The 21,831-nt window shown below is 42.5% G+C and overlaps 1 protein-coding gene across 1 annotated transcript in view; it reads left to right on the top strand.

Annotated features, from left to right (window-relative positions):
* kcnh2b (potassium voltage-gated channel, subfamily H (eag-related), member 2b) overlaps positions 1 to 21,831 on the top strand; it is a 278,133-nt gene that overhangs the window by 22,092 nt on the left and 234,210 nt on the right. The window contains exon 2 of the mRNA XM_085418034.1: positions 2,666 to 2,896. Within this exon, the coding sequence (XP_085274160.1) occupies positions 2,666 to 2,896 (231 nt within the window). The remainder of the gene's footprint in view (positions 1 to 2,665; positions 2,897 to 21,831) is intronic.

Raw genomic sequence — 21,831 nt, 5'->3', positions numbered from 1 at the left:
TGGAGATCTCTCGAGTGACTGTTATTTTTGTAGAAGAAGATAATGGTCACAGAGAAACTCTTTAAGAAGTCTCAATCTCAGGTCTCCACTTTTTGAAATGCTGTCTGTGTGAAATCAGTAAATACCTTACAGTGAACAGTCTCATCTGGAAGTTTCAAATCCAGCTGAACACGATGTCATGTTCATTTAGTCAATTATGACCTCTGTGTTTTATTCACAATCTGTGGCTTTAGTCCGTGTGTTTCTTTCTTCTTCAGTAAATGTTATGAGCAGTGTTTCCTGATAACAAAATCTCCGTAGCTTACAACATCTGCAACTAGACATTCAGTTTGTCCACAGGATTATATTCTTAAATGCTTCCACTTAAAAATAATAAATAGTTTTTATTCCAGTTACCTCAGATGAGCACACAGGCTGACTCACAGGATTATTATGATTATAATTCAACTTTTACATTACAATAAATGCTGTTCTGAACACCTTAATTATAAAACAGTTTAGTCCCGTTTAAAATAGCCTGATCACTGGCAAATATTTTGATTGAGTTTTTATTGACATGACAATCTTCCCGAGTAATATCAGTGCTGGATTTTCATCTCGGGCAGCATCAGGACCTGCTGACTGTCAGGTTTCTGGTCTTCAGGTGGAACAGTCAGGACGCTGAGTGACTGCAGAGGAACGTAGAAAATGTGACCTGCTGCTGAAAGCTAAAAATAAACAAAAGATTTTGCACATTTATTATGACAGACAATGGCATCAGCTCTTCAGCCACAAATGTTTCATCAGGACTCTCTGCAGCCTACGTAAAGGGGAAATTGTTTGCTAAAAACAGCAGTTAGTGTTCGACTTCTTGGAGCCTAAGAGAAAGTCAGCTTACTTAGGAAGATCTCTCCAGGAACAATTTAAATAGAATAAATAAAGACTTGGATTTAACTGAATTTAAAGTCAAACTGTGAAATAATCAGGGACGATGATGTGATGTGGTCACCGTGATTAATGCAGAGTTATTGCTTCAGTCAGACAACAGTTGGGATCACTTCTCTTCTACTCCCGCTCTCTCATGATCTTTCTCCAAATACCTGCATTCATTATTTCAGCTGTTTCATGCTTGTGTCCTATTTGTTTTCATTCTTTCTCCCCAAAGTCTTCCTCAGTGATCTTTTTAAATCTGTTATATTCATCCTTTCTTTTCTCTTTCCTTCTTCCCACAGTGGGGCTAAGTGAAAGAAACAAGGAACATTCTCAGAAGCTTAATGCTCTTTAGTGGAAGCCATCTATCAAACTGGCAGTCTGTCAGCCTAATACAGCACAAACACACTCCCACTCAGACTCTTTCATTTATGTTGTTTTCCTGTGTTAGCCAAAGACGCTCGAGATTTACCTTAAAGACACTTTTTATTCACAGCATATGAAACAGTGAGTGAGAGTCCTGAGTAAAGGAACATGCTTGAGTGTCTGTTTAAAGTGTGTTTAAAGCTCTCTTGATATCATATTTTGACACTGAGCAGAGGCCAGGGAGCAAAAGAGCTCCTTCTACAGTAAGTGGTTCACAGGAGAGACACTCTGTGGAAGAAGAGGCTGTTAGGGTTGCAGCTGCCGTGTCAAGTTTTGGACCTAATTACAAACAAACTTTAATTTCTATTGCATGTTAGTGTTATTTTAGCAGCAGAAGTGCCAAAAATCATGTGCCCCAAAAAGGACATGTGGTGCTGTTTGTTGGGTAGCAGCAGGCTGAAAGGTTTTTCTTTGTTTCAATTAATATTAGAATTGAAAATGAATAAATCTGAATCTCTTTGGAGATTCGGTTTGACAGAAGCAAGGACAGAATAGCTGCTAATATTAGCTTAATGTCTGAGTGGTTTTTGTCATTCAGGGCAGAAGCAGTCTGAAGAAAATGTGGAAATGCTGCCTCTGGTGGCTTTTGAATGTTGTTACAATGAAGATACAGATTTGGATAAAACGACCTGGGCCAGGGAAGTCTGCCGTTGGCTGAAAAACCTTGCTTAGCTAGAGCGTCAACAAGACGTGAACGGGAACGAGCCTCCACCTTAAAATATTTGAATCCTCCTGAGTGTTCATAGGGTGACCAACCGTCCTCTTTTCCTCGGGCGCGTCCATTTTCACGTTCTGTCCGGGTTTTCCTACAGAGCATGTGTGACATCATCCCCGAGCTGCTGCTTTGTGAGTGGTTGTTCTGCGCTCACAGACGGGACAGACAGCGCGCTGATGATGTTTAAAAGATGTCAAAGCACAACTGCAGCTTTTCAGACGAACTGTCAAAGACATTTCCCTCGTACCATCCTGGTACTTGTTCTTTTACAGATGAGGCCTTATTTCGGTACCATTATTTAATCCCAGAGGTTTTTAAGTTATCTTTTTGCACTGTTGCATATGACATTTTTTATTTCACCATTCATTAACCGCACAGAGAAGGCATCATTTAAATATGTTAAAAGTTTCTTTAAGCAAACAGCATGATTAAAGTTTTTCTGGGCCAAGTGTTTTTTGGAAATCCAAATATGGTCACCGTAGCTTTCATTTAGGATAAATGCGATTAACCTGAGCTACCTGTTTCATTCATTCATTTGATCATATGTTGAGTTGGTGTTGCTGTGTTAGTGAAAAGTAAATAACTGAGCAGAAACCTTTGTCCTTTCACCCACAGGTCGCAAGTTTATCATAGCCAACGCCAGAGTGGAGAACTGCGCCATCATTTTCTGTAACGATGGCTTCTGCCACATGTGTGGCTACTCCAGGGCTGAGATCATGCAGAAGCCATGCGCGTGCAACTTCCTGTATGGACCTGACACCAAGCGACTGGCTATCGCCCAGATGGCGCAGGCCCTCCTGGGGTCGGAGGAGAGGAAGGTGGAGATCAACCTTTACCGAAAAGACGGTAGGAAAAACCAAACGATGCTGTGCTCGTCATTTCAGAGCTGTTTCTGCTCATGTGTGCACCTGTTTCTGGCCTGAGGGAGATGAAACTGCATTTAAGGGAATACAAGCAGATCATTTCTAATAGTGGCAGAAGAGTAAAGCTTGGTGTCAACTTTGTGTTGGGGACAGAAGGTGTGGTGTGCCAGAGAGGTTAGCATGCTAGCTGCTTTAATTGAGATGGCAGTAGCAGTAATACATGTTTGTTAGGTATATGTAGAAACATGTGGTATATTCATTGCTATCGTACTACACTCAACAAAAATATAAACGCAACACCTTTGTTACTGCTCCCATTCCCCATGGGATGGACGTAGAGACCTAAAATTCATTCCAGATACACAATATAACCATCCCTCCCAAACAGTGGTCACAAATCAGTCCAAATGTGTGGTAGTGGGCACATCTGCTATATTGAGATAATCCATCCCACCTCACAGGTGTGCCACATCAGGATGCTGATCTGACATCATGAGTAGTGCACAGGTGTACCTCAGACTGCCCACAACAAAAGGCCAACAACCTCGCACAGCCATTGAAGTGGAGTGGACCAACATTCCACAGGCCACAATTGACAATCTGATAGACTCCATGCGACGATGTGTTGCACTGCATGAGGCAAATGGTGGTCACACCAGATACTGACCGGTTCTGGGTCCCCAGACCCCCAATAGCGCAAAAAACTGCACATTCCAGGGTGGCCATTTGTTGTGGGCAGTCTGAGGTACACCTGTGCACTACTCATGATGTCAGATCAGCATCCTGATGTGGCACACCTGTGAGGTGGGATGGATTATCTCAATATGGCAGATGTGCCCACTACCACACATTTGGACTGATTTGTGACCACTGTTTGGGAGGGATGGTTATATTGTGTATCTGGAATGAATTTTAGGTCTCTACGTCCATCCCATGGGGAATGGGAGCAGTAACAAAGGTGTTGCGTTTATATTTTTGTTGAGTGTATATTCCAGAATAAGAGAAGAGTCATTTTAGATTAATTTTTCAGAAGTCCATAAAATGAATCAGACGTGCAGATTATCCAGAATGAGATCTCCATATAGGATTGGTCAGGGCTCAGGTAACAACATCTGCCTCTGCTGCCACTGTTGGCTGAAGACAAAGGAACAGGAAAGGGGGAAGGTGTGTCTGGAGACAGTGGGAAAACTGGTAAAGGGAGAGGATCTGATTTGATGGAGAGAAGGAAGGTATATGTGTGTGCAAGGTCCTTCACTAGGCTGAAAGGAAGTAAGCTCGAGAGCATCAAAACACTCCACCATGGTGCAGATAGGAAGAGAGACGAGTAATGTTGGAGGAAGAGTATCTGAACAGTCTTGAGGTGAAGAGAGACGTGATTGTGAGGCTGAAGCTGGAAATTGAAGGTGTGATGTTAAATGCTGTCAGTGTGTATGCCCGACAAGTTGGATGTCATTTAGACGATGAGGTAAAGATGGTGTTAAAGAGACAAATGCAGAAGGACAGATAGTGTGTGTCTTATAGAAATGGCTGTGGTGAACACAGAAGAAGAAGAGGGAGGAACACAGGCTGACAAATGATACTGGAAGATGGTGCACACATTTAGATTATATCTTGTGCAGAAGGTGCAGTTTGAAAGAGATAGGAGGTTGCAATGTGATGTCAGGGTGTAGTTAGGCAGCATCAGGTAGTAGGTTGTAGAATGAGTTTGCAAATCAAGAAGATGAAGCGTGTGAAGGCAACGACGAGGATTAAATGGTGGAAGTTGAAGAAGGAAGAGTTGTGCTCAGTGTTTCGGGGAGGCAAGTCTGGGTACATGACAATAGAAGTCTTTCAGGTTGGTGCAGCACATGTGTGAGTGCAGAGTACATTAGATCGTCTTTGATAGACGTGCTGACAGAAGAAGCCAGGCAGGATTCTCTGTAAACCATGATGTCTGCAGATCTGTAGCGAGAGCAGGTGGAAGCCTGCAGAGGCGGAGGTATGCTCTGGAGAGAGGACGGATGGAATTCAGCAAAACAGAATCCGAGTGTGAATGAGAGGGAGACAGGTGTAGCTGTGAGGATGCAAGGAGGGGTGCAGCTTAAATATTTGGGGTCAATCACCCAAAGCAATGATGTGTGCACAACAGAGATAAAGACAAGTGCAGGCAGGGTGGAGTGGGTGGAGACTTGTGACAGAAGGATAGCAGCAAGCGTGACTCAGGTTCAGCTTTGGCTGCTTTTGAGTGGCGTGCACATCCACAGACGTCTTTCTGCTGTAGGCCAGCACCGTGTCCTTCCTCTGTATCTTATTTATTTTTTATTTTAACTTGAATTAAGGTTGAAGTAGAGCCCATGGAAATGAATACATATTGATTTGATTAAGTTAACTGTAATCATAGTTCTCATCATCAGTCCAACAGCAGGCCAGTTTCAGCCGATTCCTTCAGTCAGCCTCGAGCGACTGTCAAAGCTTCTCACTTTGTTTCTGTGTTGTGTAGGGAACATTTGGCACATGATAGCTCATGTTTTTGTCTAAGTTTGTGTGAATAGTTTGACTGCTGTTTAGTCCATGTTTTCATTTGTGTCTTTAGCAACAAACTTAGTGCCAGATTTTTTCCTTTTTTCCTTTTGAGCAGCACAAACGTTTGGGACGGAGAGTATGGTGCGTGTGGTCTGTTTCCAGATGGCATTTAATATAAATGTGGTCGATTATTACTGAGTGAGACAACAATGAAATAGCCATCTGTTCTTTTTCATGCTACAACTGTTTTAATGAAATAGCAGTGTGATTAAAAGAGCTCACCTGAACGCACATTAGAGGAAGATAAACATGTCAAACCCTTGGAGAAGTCCGTCCTACCACACGAATGTATTTCTGATGATCGTGATAAAGAGGCGCGTGGTAATAAAGAAAGCAACTCCCTGGGCTACGGCCAGAGCATCTGCTGGATGTTTTCCACCTGTAGACGGACAACAGAGCAGCAGAAGAGAGGGGGCTTAGGTGGAGGAAAAGAAGGCCGAAGGGAAAAGTGGTGACTAAGAAACAGGAAGACGCCACAGCTCTGAGAAGCTCGGAACAACCATTGGGTGAGAGGTGGGAGAAACAAAGTGGGAGCATGAGACAGAGAGAGAAGCAGCGTGTCATGGTCTGGGTAGTTTTCCACGGCATCGGCTCCTCCCCGCTGGGTGGAGTCTTTGTTGTTCCTCACCTGATGGCAGTCATACCTGCGCACTCAACTGGTCTTCGCCAGATTATCTGCCAACTTTACATCTGAAACCCACCTACCACCTACCTACCTTTTTGAACTGCCAGTCTCTCCTGCCTGCCTCCCTGCATTGCATGCAGCACCCACCTGGACCTCTCCTGCCTTCCTCCTCCAAGCAACCCCCACCTGCAAGCTTTGCCCAGTCCCTGCACCCAGTTATCCCTGCCATCTAGTCATAGTCATAGTTTTTCTCTCGCCTCAGACGTCTAGTTTATGTTCCTTAATTCTAGTCTGAGATTTCTGTTAGCTTCTGAGCATTGTGAAGAAAGACTCTTTTTGTTACACTGCACCTCTAGCCTCCGGGTTTGAAACTACACTTGAGTCCATCCCATTTCCACTGTGCAATGACACAGCGACCGTTATGTGAAAGTGAGAAGGAAAGCAGAGAAGAGGTGGAGCCTGCTGTGTGCTCTGTAGTGATGTTTATGAGGAGCTCTCTGCCAGCTCCGCTCCTCACAGATCTCTCTTTCCACTGTTTACACCAGTCGCACACAAAGAACCCAGTGAAAGCTACAATATGTCCACCATGCTAACAACACATAGCATTTAGCTTTTCTGACTTTAATGCCTGCATAGCTTTGGCCGCTGCTGGCACAGTGCAATATCCTCAGTATACCCTTTTACTGCAGACAGAAGAAAAATGATCATATTAACTAAAATGGAATAGCACTGTAATTAAGAAGTGACTCACGTAATGACCATGCTCAAAGCACTGACTAATCATATATCCACAAAGTATCATACTTGGAGGTAACGAGAGGTCACCGAGGTGTCGCTGGCACAGAGGGACAGTGGACAGCCTCACACCATATCGAATATTACAAGTAGGTTTTCGTATGATTCAAGTGCAACTATCATTTTTCATGCAGGGATGAGTCCTGCTCTACTCACAGTTGATTTCTGCCCAGGTCTTGAAGATTATCGTACATTGTAAGCAGGTAATTAACCATGTATGGTGTTTCCTCCAGCTTATGTTTAAATAGTTTCACAGTCACAGCAGCTTCCCTGCAGCAGCCTGGGCCTCATTCACTAATATTTGAGTGGAAATGTTCTTAGCCTGTGCAAACCTGCATCTCATTTATGAAACCTGAAGCCTGTTCTGTTCTTGCCACGCTCCGTATGTTAGTGAATCAGAATCGTCTTGAACCAGCAGCCTGCACCTCCAAGGCAAGAGATCAGGAGAAAGTCTGACTGTGAAAATGTGAACAGCAGTGACTGAGGTCCAAAGGGGAAAGCAGAGGAGGCACAGCTTTCCAAAGTATTTCCACGGAAATGACGGCAATTTAAAAAGAATAAATAACGAGCTGAGTGTCGTTTCCTCTGGCAGACTCTTGGTGGCTCAAGTCCAAAAGGAGTTTGAAAAAGACAAACAGGCTACAAGGTGGAGGACACAGACCATGTGATCTGTCAGCCTGCGAGGAGAAACTCACTGCAATAATCAAACAATGATAGAAGTTATTTTCAAAGATAGATAAGAACATGTAAGGTACAATAAGATGAGATAGGAGACACTGTAACACATGTTTAAACTGACAGACGAATCCCAGTCATGTGGACGCTGCACGTGTCGCGGTAAAGAGAGAAGCTGTCGATTTACCTGATCGATCAATGTTCCTGCTGCAAATGAGCTTTCTCTGCATGGTGGACGTGTTTCTTAGAAGTAGAGCCGCTGCTCTTCCCCATCACAAGGCGTCACCACCCGAGTGAGGGGTTGTCCTACTTGGACCGGGACATGATGGAGAGATTACATCTCTACGATGACCTGTGTCACGGCTGCGGCATGAGTGAATGGACCCAAATGCAGGCCCTGACCTGATGCGAGTGAGCTTTATTTACAAGGTGAGGATACAAACAGAAACAGAGATGGCATGTGCAGAAACTAAAGGAAACCTAAACTGGGAAAATTAAGAAACAAGGAACCAGAACCAACAAACCTGAAGTACGAGGGGACTTAGAGCAGAAGCAACACAGGAAATCACAGAACTCAGAGACACGATACTGACAGAGAACAGAGGGAACCCACGGGCAGGGATGACTACACACTGAACAGAAGGAGCACAGAACCAAAGAACTAGAACACAAGAAACGCGGAAGAACGAAGGAGCTAGGAATCAAAACCAAGAGACGAGCAAGGATAAATAATACAAAACAGACTCAGGACCATGACAACCTGGGAAGACTTCAGGGTTTCCCTGGATGAGCTGGACGAGGTGACTGGTGAAAAGGTTGTCAGGGTTTCTCTGCTGCTACCACGGCAACCCGTTCCCTCCCCCCAAAAAATGGATGGGTGGAGGTTAAAGCCTGCACCTTCTTATTGAGCATTTTAGAGCTTAAGGTGTTTTTGTTTACAGTTTGAAAATATAAAAAAAAAGAAACAACAAGAACAATAATAATGTGTATTATTATTAGTAGTAGCCTGTTCATTTTAAGGCAGCAAAGATGTCATTTGTTCTGTAGAGGAAGCTGTGATTGAGAGCAGCTCACCTCTCATTAATGTTCGAGGGTAAAAGGTCTAAACATGAAACCTTTGATGTTTGCAGTGATACAAAGTGTCAAACAGAGCTTTATATGTCATTTTAATAATAAACCATCTTTATTCTTAATCAAGAATAAAGATTATTAAGAATAAAGATGATGTATCTGCTCATATATCCACATGTGGAGTGGCGTGTTTGTGCAAATGTGGCCTTGTAAGGAGAGAGGCAGGTAGACCTGGGTGAGTCCCCATTGGCTGCCCACAGGCTGCACTGCCTGCTGGGTAAGACCCACAGGATCAGAGATTAGGACTTTTTACAGACTTCCTGTATCGGGGTGCTGTGGGTCCAAAGATCAACAGTTTGCATGCAAACCAACTGAGATAAGAAATTATTGATAAATCACAGATTTGTGTGGGAAACATTTGTACTCATGAGCTACGCAGAATTGTGCAAACGCATTGTTAGTAAGTGTATTCAAGCCCATTGTTCCAGAAGTCCTACAGCCTTCATACTGAGAGAGCTCACACAGTATAGACTGTTTTGGGGCAGGTATGCTCGTAGTGTCTCCTGCATCAGCCATAATCACACATAGGGCTGGGTATCGTCATTGATTTCTAGAATCGATTCTATTCACAAGGTCCTGAATCGATTCGATCCACAGTTCGATTCAAATTGATTCGATTCGATTCGATTTGTATCTGGGAAATTTTGCCTCAGACAGTCAGAAATATTCTAATTCAGATCAGTACATTTACATATTTTTGTATGTATAAAAAGGAAGCTGACACTTTCCAGACTTTATCAAAGGTGTGAGCGTCACAGCAGATGCCTTTGTGTCAAAGTCGCTGAAGATAAAACAGAAAAACATGAAGGTGATTTTCCTGGCCTGGGATTTTATACAAATGTTCTGCAGTACATCAAAAACAAAAGAAAACCATTAATCAACATATGAACGTTACCTCTGATGTTACAAAGGTTTTATTAGAGACACGGCGTTTTGCATTTTGTATACTTTTAAAAAGTTTAAATTTGTTCAGAAGCCTGTTGAACGGCAGAAATAACGGTAGACTTGTGCATAACAAGCAAGCGAATAATGCAGAAAACAGATTTTTAGACAGGAAACTGTTCTTGAAGTACAGAGAAGGAGAGGGAGAGAGAGAGCTGTGCATGACGTGTGATTTTATCCTGGTGGAAGCAAAACAGCAAAAGTCAGAGGGAATTCATGACGATGTTTATGTGAAGCGTAGTTTGGATCTTCTTTTGCTGCTGGTTCAGTCAATGTTGTTTGGAGAGAGATAAAACTAACAGCGTTAGAAGCAGCACAAAAAGGGCGTGAACACAAAGCGCGGACCCGCCGAAACATCAGAATCAGCGAGCTGTCAGCTTTCAGCCCCGACCGTGTCCGTGCCGTCGGGTGAGAAAGTCACATCTCACTGATTCTGATCTTTGTGTTTAGGTCTTTGTGCAGAAGCCGTGTACCTGCTTTGTGAGGTTTCACCTGAGATTCTGGAATTTTGGGCAAAATACATTTATATAAAAAAATAGATCCAGGATTTTAATGAATCGATATCACGTTATCCAAGCCAGAATCAATTTTAATCGATGAATCAATTATTAAAACCCGCCCCTAATACACACATGCACGCTCACTATGACACAAATAGAGAATCTTAGCTAACTGGGGGAGGCCTCCTTCACGCTGCTGATCGAACACTGCGGACACACCTCATCCATAATGCACACAGAGAGGAAACACTATGCCACCTCCTCTTGTCCCTGTGCCTTCATCCCCCCCCCTCCCTCCCCCTCCTTTTGAAAGGCAAAAGGGGAAAAGTAAAAATGCCTCTCCTCTGATGTTGAGCAGTAACCCAAGCAACCGATGTGCAAGCACGTGTTTTACATGAAATGAGGCCATGACCCACACGTACATGCTTACAGAGAATACACACACACACACACACACACACACACACACACGTGCTGTTCACACACAGACTTTGTCTAACCACATTTATCTAGTACCGGGCCTAGGCATGAGCCTTCACAATGATGGATCTCCCTTCTCACTCTCACACTCAATTGTCACCAGTGGCTCCCCAGTTTAATCAGTCATGCTGTCCAAGTAAAGTACAATAGGAACATGTGCACACATGTAGTATGTAGAAAAAGGCTTAGATACAGGTCAGGTGACTTTTCCAGAAGAGTACTACCTCTAAGGCGTTGAATGCCTGTGTTGAATGTCACAACAACGCAGCAACAACAGGCACAAATAGACACAGGTTTGCATTAGTCGAATGGATAAACTACCGTATTTTCTGCACTATAAGGCTCACTTAAAATCAACAGTGTGCTTTATGTATGAATTCTGGTTGTTCTTACTGACCTTGAACCAATTTTATGTGGTAAAAATCAAAAATCTGTCAAAAATGTTTTAGTACGACTTTGGTAGCTACGAAGCCGCACCGCTTGATGGATTGTTGGAGCATTACAGCTGCGGTAGTCAGGAGCCTCACGGAGTAATCTGGGTCCAAAACTCCATCGGCTGCAGGTCCCAAAGTCAAACAAACACTGAGAGTTAAAAACTTTCATCTTTAATAAAATGATCAGTGTTGCTGCTTTACCAGGTGTAACTATGAAGTTTAACATCCAGGCATCCATGAAAACAGGATTTATTACATTTAACAGAGTTAGAAGTTAGCAGGAAGCTAGCTCGCTAGTTTCCACCTAAACATGATATAGCATGTTCTGACTGAGATCACTTCCAACATAAATGAAGACAGAAAACTAAACAGCGGTCTTCGTAGACCGTGAAGGCCGGGTCCTCCAAAGGATGTGACCTAGGTTTTGGGACACAGCTATAATGATGTGCTACGTGATCGCTAGCGACACAGCTATGTTAGCATAACATAAACAGTGAAGCTGGAGGATGAATGCTAACATTTTTCCCCTCGATAAAAGTTAACGTGAGTGTTCTCGGTGGTCAGGGACAAATGCAATCGCATGGCAGGATGCTGTAAACGGACCAAACTTCAGTCAGGAGAACAACTGAGATAATCCATCCACAATATGAGGTTAGTCATTAATGTACTGCAACAACGTGGAAACAGAGCAGCTGCAGAGAATTCAACATTAATGAATCAATGGTAGGAAAGTGGAGGAAGCAAGAAGAATGAGTTGAGTAAAGTTTGACTTATCTGTTTCCAGAGGTGGGACCAAGTCATTGTTTTGCAAGTCTCAAGTAAGTCTCAAGTCTTTATCCTCAAGTCTCAAGTCAAGTCTCAAGTAATGTCAGGCAAGTCAGACTCGAGTCTCAAGTCACTGGTGTAAAAGTCCAAGTAAAGTCACAAGTCTGAAATTTTGAATTTCAAGTCCTTTCGAGTCTTTAAAAAAAAAACGAAAAAAAGCATGTTGCAGTTATGCTAAATGTAAATATTAGACCATGTAATTTTTAAATCTGTGTTTTTCTCAACACATGACAAAATAGTGAACTTAGAAAATATACACAAATTGTGAAATTGCACCTCTTTAAAATGCAGCTCAATTAAACCTAGCTCCAAGAATAATTTTCACCGACAGTTCTGAGATAAGCTGCATGTTATTCTTGGATGCGGTTGTAGGACCAGCTTTAAAATCGCATGACAAAAATATCATACATATTAAAAAAAAACTGTATCACCAACGTAGCCTGGACAACATTTGCTAGTTAGATGAAGTCAGCTATCTCATCGTAGCATATTTATAATCATACGGTTCTTGGAGTGAGTGCATACACTCATGAAGTTTAGTAACTTCAGGTCACTGCAACAAGCCCAGGTACAGTTTACCGACGGATGGGTACAGGACCTTGAAATGCACCGTGTAGAAAGTAAAGACCATCGTACGTATCATAAGTTTACCAGTCTCACAAATCTTCTTCATAAATACACATTCGTTAACCATTTATTAATAGGACCTTTGAGCTCAAGGGTAATTAATTAGTAGTGGAAATAATTTCTGGTACCCATCACAGAAATGTAGCAGTGACAATAATACTGTATCCTGTAATCGTACTGGGCAATTAGTGATACTAAAACCTGTTTTATCCTGTGAATAAAAGTATGTGTTTTTGTCAATGTACCATAATAACAGAAGCGAAACGCAATATTGTGTCAGGACAATTCACTATTTATGCACAATAAACAAAGGAGCATAGCGCGACAATTTCTGTTCAGCGCCAGACTTGCTTGTAACCTACAGTGGGGCAAAAAAGTATTTAGTCAGCCACCGATTGTGCAAGTTCCCCCACTTAAAATGATGACAGAGGTCAGTAATTTGCACCAGAGGTACACTTCAACTGTGAGAGACAGAATGTGAAAAAAAAATCCATGAATCCACATGGTAGGATTTGTAAAGAATTTATTCGTAAATCAGGGTGGAAAATAAGTATTTGGTCACCTCAAACAAGGAAAATCTCTGGCTCTCACAGACCTGTAACGTCTTCTGTAAGAAGCTTTTCTGTCCCCCACTCGTTACCTGTATGAATGGCACCTGTTTGAACTCATCATCTGTATAAAAGACACCTGTCCACAGCCTCAAACAGTCAGACTCCAAACTCCGCCATGGCCAAGACCAAAGAGCTTTCGAAGGACACCAGGAAAAGTATTGTAGACCTGCACCAGACTGGGAAGAGTGAATCTACAATAGGCAAGCAGCTTGGTGTGAAAAAATCAACTGTGGGAGCAATCATCAGAAAATGGAAGACATACAAGACCACTGATAATCTCCCTGGATCTGGGGCTCCACGCAAGATCTCATCCCGTGGGGTCAAAATGATCATGAGAACGGTGAGCAAAGATCCCAGAACCACACGGGGGGACCTGGTGAATGACCTGCAGAGAGCTGGGACCAAAGTAACAAAGGTCACCATCAGTAACACACTACAACGGCAGGGAATCAAATCCCGCAGTGCCAGACGTGTTCCGCTGCTGAAGCCAGTGCATGTCCAGGCCCGTCTGAAGTTTGCCAGAGAGCACATGGATGATACAGCAGAGGATTGGGAGAATGTCATGTGGTCAGATGAAACCAAAGTAGAACTTTTTGGTATAAACTCAACTCGTCGTGTTTGGAGGAAGAAGAATACTGAGTAGCATCCCAAGAACACCATACCTACTGTGAAGCATGGGGGTGGAAACATCATGCTATGGGGCTGTTTTTCTGCCAAGGGGACAGGACGACTGATCCGTGTTAAGGACAGAATGAATGGGGCCATGTATCGTGAGATTTTGAGCCAAAACCTCCTTCCATCAGTGAGAACTTTGAAGATGAAACGAGGCTGGGTCTTCCAACATGACAATGATCCAAAACACACTGCCCGGGCAACAAAGGAGTGGCTCCGTAAGAAGCATTTGAAAGTCCTGGAGTGGCCTAGCCAGTCTCCAGACCTCAACCCCATAGAAAATCTGTGGCGGGAGTTGAAAGTCCGTGTTGCTCGGCGACAGCCCCAAAACATCACTGCTCTCGAGAAGATCTGCATGGAGGAATGGGCCAAAATACCAGCTACTGTGTGTGCAAACCTGGTAAAGACCTATAGTAAACGTTTGACCTCTGTTATTGCCAACAAAGGTTATGTTACAAAGTATTGAGTTGTATTTTTGTTATTGACCAAATACTTATTTTCCACCCTGATTTACGAATAAATTCTTTACAAATCCTACCATGTGGATTCATGGATTTTTTTTTCACATTCTGTCTCTCACAGTTGAAGTGTACCTCTGGTGCAAATTACTGACCTCTGTCATCATTTTAGGTGGGGGAACTTGCACAATCGGTGGCTGACTAAATACTTTTTTGCCCCACTGTATATCACCAATTATGTTATGAAAATGACGTATTAACTACAACAGCAGACTGACCTTTGTGGGAATGCTTGGAGCAGACTAACCTGTGAGCTGGAGGGTTCTGGGACGTTATATTTGATCTTTGAATGGCTGCAATCCAGTCGCGTCTTTGTTACTTCGGAAACACGGCTCGAACAATTTCTCTTCAACGACGTAATCCGGTAACAACCGATCTCTTTACCCGTCGGCTTCCCGTGGCTGTCATGCGACCGGCTATTGCAGTTAATAACACAACATCTTCTTGCCATTTTTTGTGTTTCTTTTTATCGCTGTGTGACTGATTTCAATTGAAAGCCTGCGTGCGCTAGTACCTCTTGCCACGAGTTCCCAGAATCCTTTGCGGTTTACCCCTGAATGACGTCACATTTTCAATCTCTATATAATATGCATGTTAAATTTAATATTTGGGGTAAAATATCAAGTCTTTTCAAGTAAACCGGTTCAAGTCCAATTCAAGTCCCAGGTCATTGGTGTAAAAGTCCAAGTCAAGTCACAAGTCTTAGAACATTTTTTCAAGTCAAGTCTAAAGTCATAAAATTAATGACTCGAGTCTGACTCGAGTCCAAGTCATGTGACTCGAGTCCACACCTCTGGTTTTTGCCGCTTAATGCTTAATCCGAAAAATACGGTAGGAGTCAGTTTTAACTTAATAGAAATTCCTTTGTTCAGTTCAATTCAAGTTTTAGTTCTGTAGTACCAAATCATAATAAGCACTTTATATTGTAATGTAAAGAGGCTACAGTAATTGTGGATAACGTTTAGCAGAGGTCAGCAGTTTTGGATCTGTGTTACACTCACCCTCTCAACACCTCTGTCTGTCCTCTTGATCTCAGCTCGAGCTCACGCCCTAACCTTTCGTTCCTTGTGTCTCACTTAGTCCTTCCTATTGTCGTTGTTCTTTTAGCTCCAGTTGCTCGGCTTCACTCTCTCAGCCTTTGTCCACTGTATTATTCACACTCAGCTGTCTCCCTATCTTTCTGTCCCTCTCTGCCCCTCCAGCAGAGAAGAAAACATTACGCAGCATCAGCCAGCAGCAATGTGGGTTCTGATATAGGAAATCTGTATCAAGGAGCTATGAAGTTCCCTGTGATAAGCTAGAAGGGTGTGACTGTTCCTACTGCTGCAGGAACACTGCTGCTGCAAAAAGGAAGTGCCAGACAATCCTTCAAAATAGGACAAGTGACAGAAATGTCAGAATAAGACTGCCTGTGCTTTCCCAAAGCTAGGACATGGGCTAACATACACAACCATAACCAGTCCATCCCATATACACATGCTTTAATGTAAAAGAGGAATTTTCATTTTCATCTAAGGTAATCTAATCAAAGCTAATCTAGTAAAATTGATTGTTAACACACAGCTGGATTCTTCCGCAGGTCTGTTCAGATAAAAGTGCACTGGATGCACCGTCTCACTCTTCTTCTGCAGGAAATGAAATGATTGATTGCTGCCTACTTCAGTCAGTTCAAAAACATCAGGGAGAGAAAGAAAAATATAAAGAAATTCGTTTGTAAATGGCAGAAAATACCAAGTTAATATGTTTATTAGACACCTCTAGTGTGGCAACTTGGCATTTAATTTAATGCAAATTAAAATGAAAAAGAAGCGAGTTCAGGTCTGTGCTGCAGGAGCACGGACTGTGTGCTGATCTGTGTTGTGTTACGACTGGCTCAGATAGTTTATTAGCAGCACAGTGGACAAAGGCAAAGCGCTCCAAAGTACAAATTACCAAAATGATTGTATAAATAAATAATTTCATAAATTTTCTGTGCATTGCCAGTTTAACCTCCTAGGACCCGGATACATCACATTTTGGGTTATTTAGACCAAAATACTCAATTTTGCTCTACAAGGGCCTGATATCCACTCACGAGGACATTATACTGCTACTGTTCTATTGAAATTTTAAACGAATATCCTCATATGTGGCTCTCATTTTTCTTAGAAACAAAAATAAGGTAAAAAAAAAAGTAGTGCAAACTTGATTCCAGCTTTGTCACATTTACCCTTCGATCTTTTCAGGCTGCTCTAAAAGTCAGTGTGTGTTTGCTTTCATGACAAGCTGGGTCTTCATTTTCCCAACAGCCAGGCTGTTTAGATGCTGCTGGCTTTGGACACACAGCAGATCACTGATGATCAGGAGTTGCACAATATTAATACTCTGGAAAACGGAGAAATAAGCACACGTGTGTTCAGACAACATGTGAATACTGTCTGAATGCTAATCTCACACCTCTGTGGCCCTGAATGAAACTGTAGCTCCTTGACTGGTTGCACAGTCAGCTTTCTTCTAGAAAACCTTGAGATTCTGAGGGACGGTCTGGGGCATCACCACCCCTGCATTTTTTCACCTACTGCAAGTGCCACTGATAACGCCTCCAGGCATTATGAAAGGACTCTTGAGCTTGTTGGTGGGCCTTGAAGAGTAGCAGGTGTCTATTAGACATCATGAGAGTGCTAACAGCATTGTGCCTTCATAATGCAGCGAGCCCAGAGGAGCAGGCAGTCCTCTGTGATGGGGGACTCTTGATTGCCTAGCAGCAGTAGCTAAGCAAAGCACTTAGAGACCTGCAGCCTCTCAAGAGAGGTTAGCATTCTTAGCTGTTGATTGCTATGGTGAACCCACCTCCAGCTGTAAGAGGACATAAGGCACACACACACACACACACACACACACACACACACACACACACACACACACACACACACACACACACACACACACAACGAATGCTGTCAACTGCCGCCTACACAACAACAAACTGCATTAGGTTTTAGAGCTGATGAGACAGGTGTCCATGAGATGGAGAGCTTTTGTTTTAACACAGATGAAGAAGATAACGACACAAACTTTCACTCGTTTTCACAGCGTAAGTGTATAAAAGGAGAGAAGGTGCAACAGGATTATTGTAAACTCTTCACCATCTTCACTGGGACACTGAGTTAGATCACAAAAACACAAATCATGATCAACTTGTGCATCACATTCTCTTATAAGTATGGCTGTGTGGGATACTGCCTGTATTTTATGATTCATGACACGCCAGAATGTGACAGTGCAGCATCGCTTGTGTGCCTCATTAGCCACCTAATGTGCTGTGCACGGCTCCTCTGAATGCACTTACACGCACACAATAAAGGGCTAAAGATCAGCTACGTCAGTGGGAATATTTCCAGTGGCACATGCTCGAGCTAATGTGGGATAATGCAAAGTAATGTGTGTGTTTGTTTGTGAAAGTGGAAAATAAATGGTTATAATATTCATGCATGGTAGAAAACAGCAGCCAGTTACTAAAAGGAGCCGAAGAATAAAATGTAATCAAATTTAGGAACTCATTTAAAAGCCCAGAGCCACGGCTGACGTTCGCAGAGCTACTGGGCTAAAAAACAACCAGTGTGAATGAGGTGTTGGTTCAGCGGTGATCTGATGGCCAGTCAGTGACCCAAACCTGTCCTGAATGAGTGGATGGGTTTACTGATGATGATAACCACAGTTTTTTATGATTTCCCTGTGATGTGATTGGACCGAGCTGCTCTGCCTGGTGTTAAATGCCAGCTTTTGGAGTCTGTTTCACTTTCCTGGTCACATCCGATTTAAACGTGTCTGTAAGAAAAAAACAGTGTTATTAGAAATTACACTCTGTGTGCTTTTTAAAGAACATAACAAGCACCTGAATGTTTCACTCTCGGCTCCCAGTAAGCGTTTGTGAGTTGCGTTTGAGACGGGGTACAGCGACGCCCTATACTTTACATGCAGATGTAATCTGCTCTTTCTCCTTTCACACATGTCCTTATATTTATAGCCACATAAACAGACTGTACATATACATGTAAATAAGCACGATGGCTCTGCGATTCGTGCTGTTGCCTCTAAGTTCGAATCAGCAGCAAGCACTGAGATTGTGAGGCACCTTCCTTCCTTCCTTCTTTCCTTCCTTCCTTGCTGAATGAATCCAGGAAAGACACTGTACCTCAGAGATGTGTGTTTCTGTGTGTGTCTGCACATTTGCAAGATTCATACAGAATAAAACTGCTTTGTACAAATGGTTATCTTAAAACATGTGGACAGGCTTCCCTCTATTTCTGTATTACAACCCAATACTCATCATACACTATTTCTTTTTTCGTTACAAATTTCCTGCTTCACAGTTGAATAAAAATAAAGATTTTCCTCAGACAGAGTGGAAAAGGAGCAATTAGTATTCCAAAAAAGTCTCGGTCCATTCTCCAAGGAAGCGTCTCTGCTGTCCTATTGTTGTTCTGCTGCGGTTATTTCAGTGTTTTGATGTCTGTACGACTGTTCACCCGTCTCTCCCTGCCTTTGCCCGCTCTTTCTTTCAGCTCTAATGTTTTTCTGTCCAGGTTTTATGCAGATCTTTTCAGGCCACCGGGTGCAGACATCTGAAAGAATGTGGAGGTGTAAAGCAGCTGTTCTTGCACTTCTATTATTCTCAGTCCGATTCTTGCCACTCCAGGCTAATCTGAATATGCATGTCTACAGTATGTAAATTCTTCTGTCTGCCCCTTGCTGTGTGTGTGTGTGTGTGTGTGTGTGTGTGTGTGTGTGTGTGTGTGTGTGTGTGTGTGTGTGTGTGTGTGTGTGTGTGTCTAAATGCATGCACAGACAGTAATAGTGTTGCTGTCCCTCTTTTAGACAGACACACAGACACAAACTACCTTATTATTATTAATAATAATAGTGATAAATCCTTTATTTAAACAGGTAGTGTCATTGAAATCCAGAAACTTTTCTTAGGAGGGACCTTTGTACAAAAGAAATTGAGAGGTGGCCTCATCATTAAACGACACATCACAAATCACAAATTAAGAGAAACCTTTGCCAGAGTAGGAGTCAAACAAATATAACTCTTTAAATGTTCAGGTCCAATCAGTACTTTTAGCTTCAGTTTGTTTTTGTAGCTCGACCCATTTATAGACAGCAAAGTATTTACATCCAGGTTTTCCAAGTTCAGTGTGAGCAGAGGTTACAGCTATCTCAGAGTTGTTTTTATGTTTTAATCCCTTTAATATTAGATGAAGAACTTAACTTGTGTCATCTTAAATAGGAACCACCTGAAAACTAGCAGAAGACTGCCTCCGCATTGCTGTGGCAAAACTTCAGCCTTAAGAGCCTAGCGTGGACTCACCTAATACAGCGCTCATTTTATCAGGAGTGATGGACGCTGAGAGCAATGTCAGAGACAGTAATGAGGGAACAGGCAGAGTGGGACCACTCTTATGGCTTTATTACTTCATTTGGCTTCATGGCACCAGTTCATCAGCACCTGCCAATCAAATCCTGCCGTGGAGTGCGAGCCCTGGTATCTGTTAGATGGGTTTCATTCTCCTCAAAGGTGCAAATGCGCTAATAGCATAGCTATCACAGTAGCTTTGCTTCATCGTCTGAATGCAGAGAGGTAACAGCACCGGCCAACGAGAGCAAACAGAATCGCATGATATTAAACAAAAGAGACAATTTTCAGCATACAAATGTGGCGTGTTGCATGTGCTGCTACGTGTGCAGACATACTCTGTGTGAGTGTCCTGACCGGACTGTGTGTTTAAATGGAAAGCACCGAGTGTTTGAAAGCTTGCAGCAGAGATGATAACAGACAGTGACGATACTCGGTGATTCCCTCCTGACTGAGGCTCATCCTGTAATTTCACTGTGTGTGTGTCTGTTTGTGTGTGTGGGAGCCTGGAGATGTATTTATGTTTCTATCTCAATATGAGAAACACAGGGAGGCACTTATCAAACGTGTTTCCTCTTCTGGTATGATAATGATGCCACGGCTTTGGGTACCTGCCAGGAACGACTACTGATCAGATACCAGTGTTCGGTTTGTGGACGTGAGAATGGTTAAAAGAGTACACCCACTGTGCAAGGTGACGTCGGAGTGACGTCTTTCATACGTCATTTTTGGACGTATAACTTTGGTCCACTGAAGGGGCCGTATTGGTCACTTTACTTTGTCCAGTATTATTTTACATGTTAACGGGGATGTGAATGTTTTTAATATTTCAAGACATTTTATATAATCTTAGTTTTAATCTGGTTACAAATAAACAAATTGATTAACTGAAATAAATAAACCAAAATTTCAATTTAAAAAATGACCTGGTGCAAAGTTCAAACGTTGAACCTCATGTTGAACCAGGACCTAGTTTGGACGTCCAGAACTGGTGTTGGACTGATGAACCCAGTACAAACTGGAGCTGCACCTCCAGCGTTTAGTGGGTGAATTTACTGAACTGGTATTCATTAGTAATTAATTTGGGGACAAGAAAAAAGTGCACGATAAAAAGAATTATTTGTCATTCACTTCTTTTTTTCTTTTTTACATTCGTCTCATTTTAACTCAGTGTGAGTCACAAAGTCTTTACTGCTGTCTCTCACACACGGCAGGTAAAGTAAGCTGATGATACGTGTTCCCGATGTCAAATTGTTGCACTGAATATAAAGTGGGAGTATTATCTTCCTCCATCCTGCTGGTAACTGGTTCATGTTGCTGACTAGGGATGGGTATCGTTTAGGTTTTATCCGATACCGGTGCCAAACCGGTACTTTTGAAATGGTGCCGGTGCTTAAACGGTGCTCGAACCGGTGCTTAAAGAATGGAGAACACCAACTTTGTCCAAAAACCTCTCATGTTCAGCTGTTTTTTGTAAAAAGATAACAATGTTAGCCTTTTCTGCAGCTATGGGGCATATATGGTATCACTCTTGGCTGGAAGCTTAAACAATGGAAAACACAAACTTTGTCCTAAACCTCTCATGTTTAACTGTTTCCCTCTTTTTCTTTGGTCATTTTAGCCTTTTTGGCCAGGGTGAAGGGAGTATCTGCCATCAAACAAGAAGACAGCCGCATGTAGCTATGATGATGTTTGCTAGTTCACCTTACATGCATTAATGTAATAACGTGGTTAGCCTACTCAACGTAAATTACACAGGAACAACATTAAGGTACTCACTCAGAGAAGAACGGCTGCTGCTGCATCATCATCCTCATCATTTCTGCTACACTGGCAGGGCTAGGGGCCAGGACTCTCCTCTTCGTGTTCTTGGGGGATGTTGCTAACTCCGGTCCGATAACAGGCACCACACCCGCAGTAGATGTTCAAGGTTCAAGGTTCTTTATTTGTCACATGCATAGTTATACAAGTATAACACACAGTGAAATGTAGCCTGACACGCTCCTCGACATGTGCAAAAATGGGGGGATGGGGGGGGTAGAGGAAGAACATTATATATATATATATATATATATATATATATATATATATATATATATATATATATATATATATATATATATGTA

This window comes from Rhamphochromis longiceps, linkage group LG9 (genome assembly GCF_057381845.1).
Source record: "Rhamphochromis longiceps isolate RC_006_pf linkage group LG9, R_longiceps_female_GT1.1, whole genome shotgun sequence".
In the NCBI taxonomy this organism is placed as follows: domain Eukaryota; kingdom Metazoa; phylum Chordata; class Actinopteri; order Cichliformes; family Cichlidae; genus Rhamphochromis; species Rhamphochromis longiceps.
The sequence above is the reverse complement of the archived record's forward strand: the minus strand, read 5'-3'. Positions and strand labels throughout refer to the sequence as shown.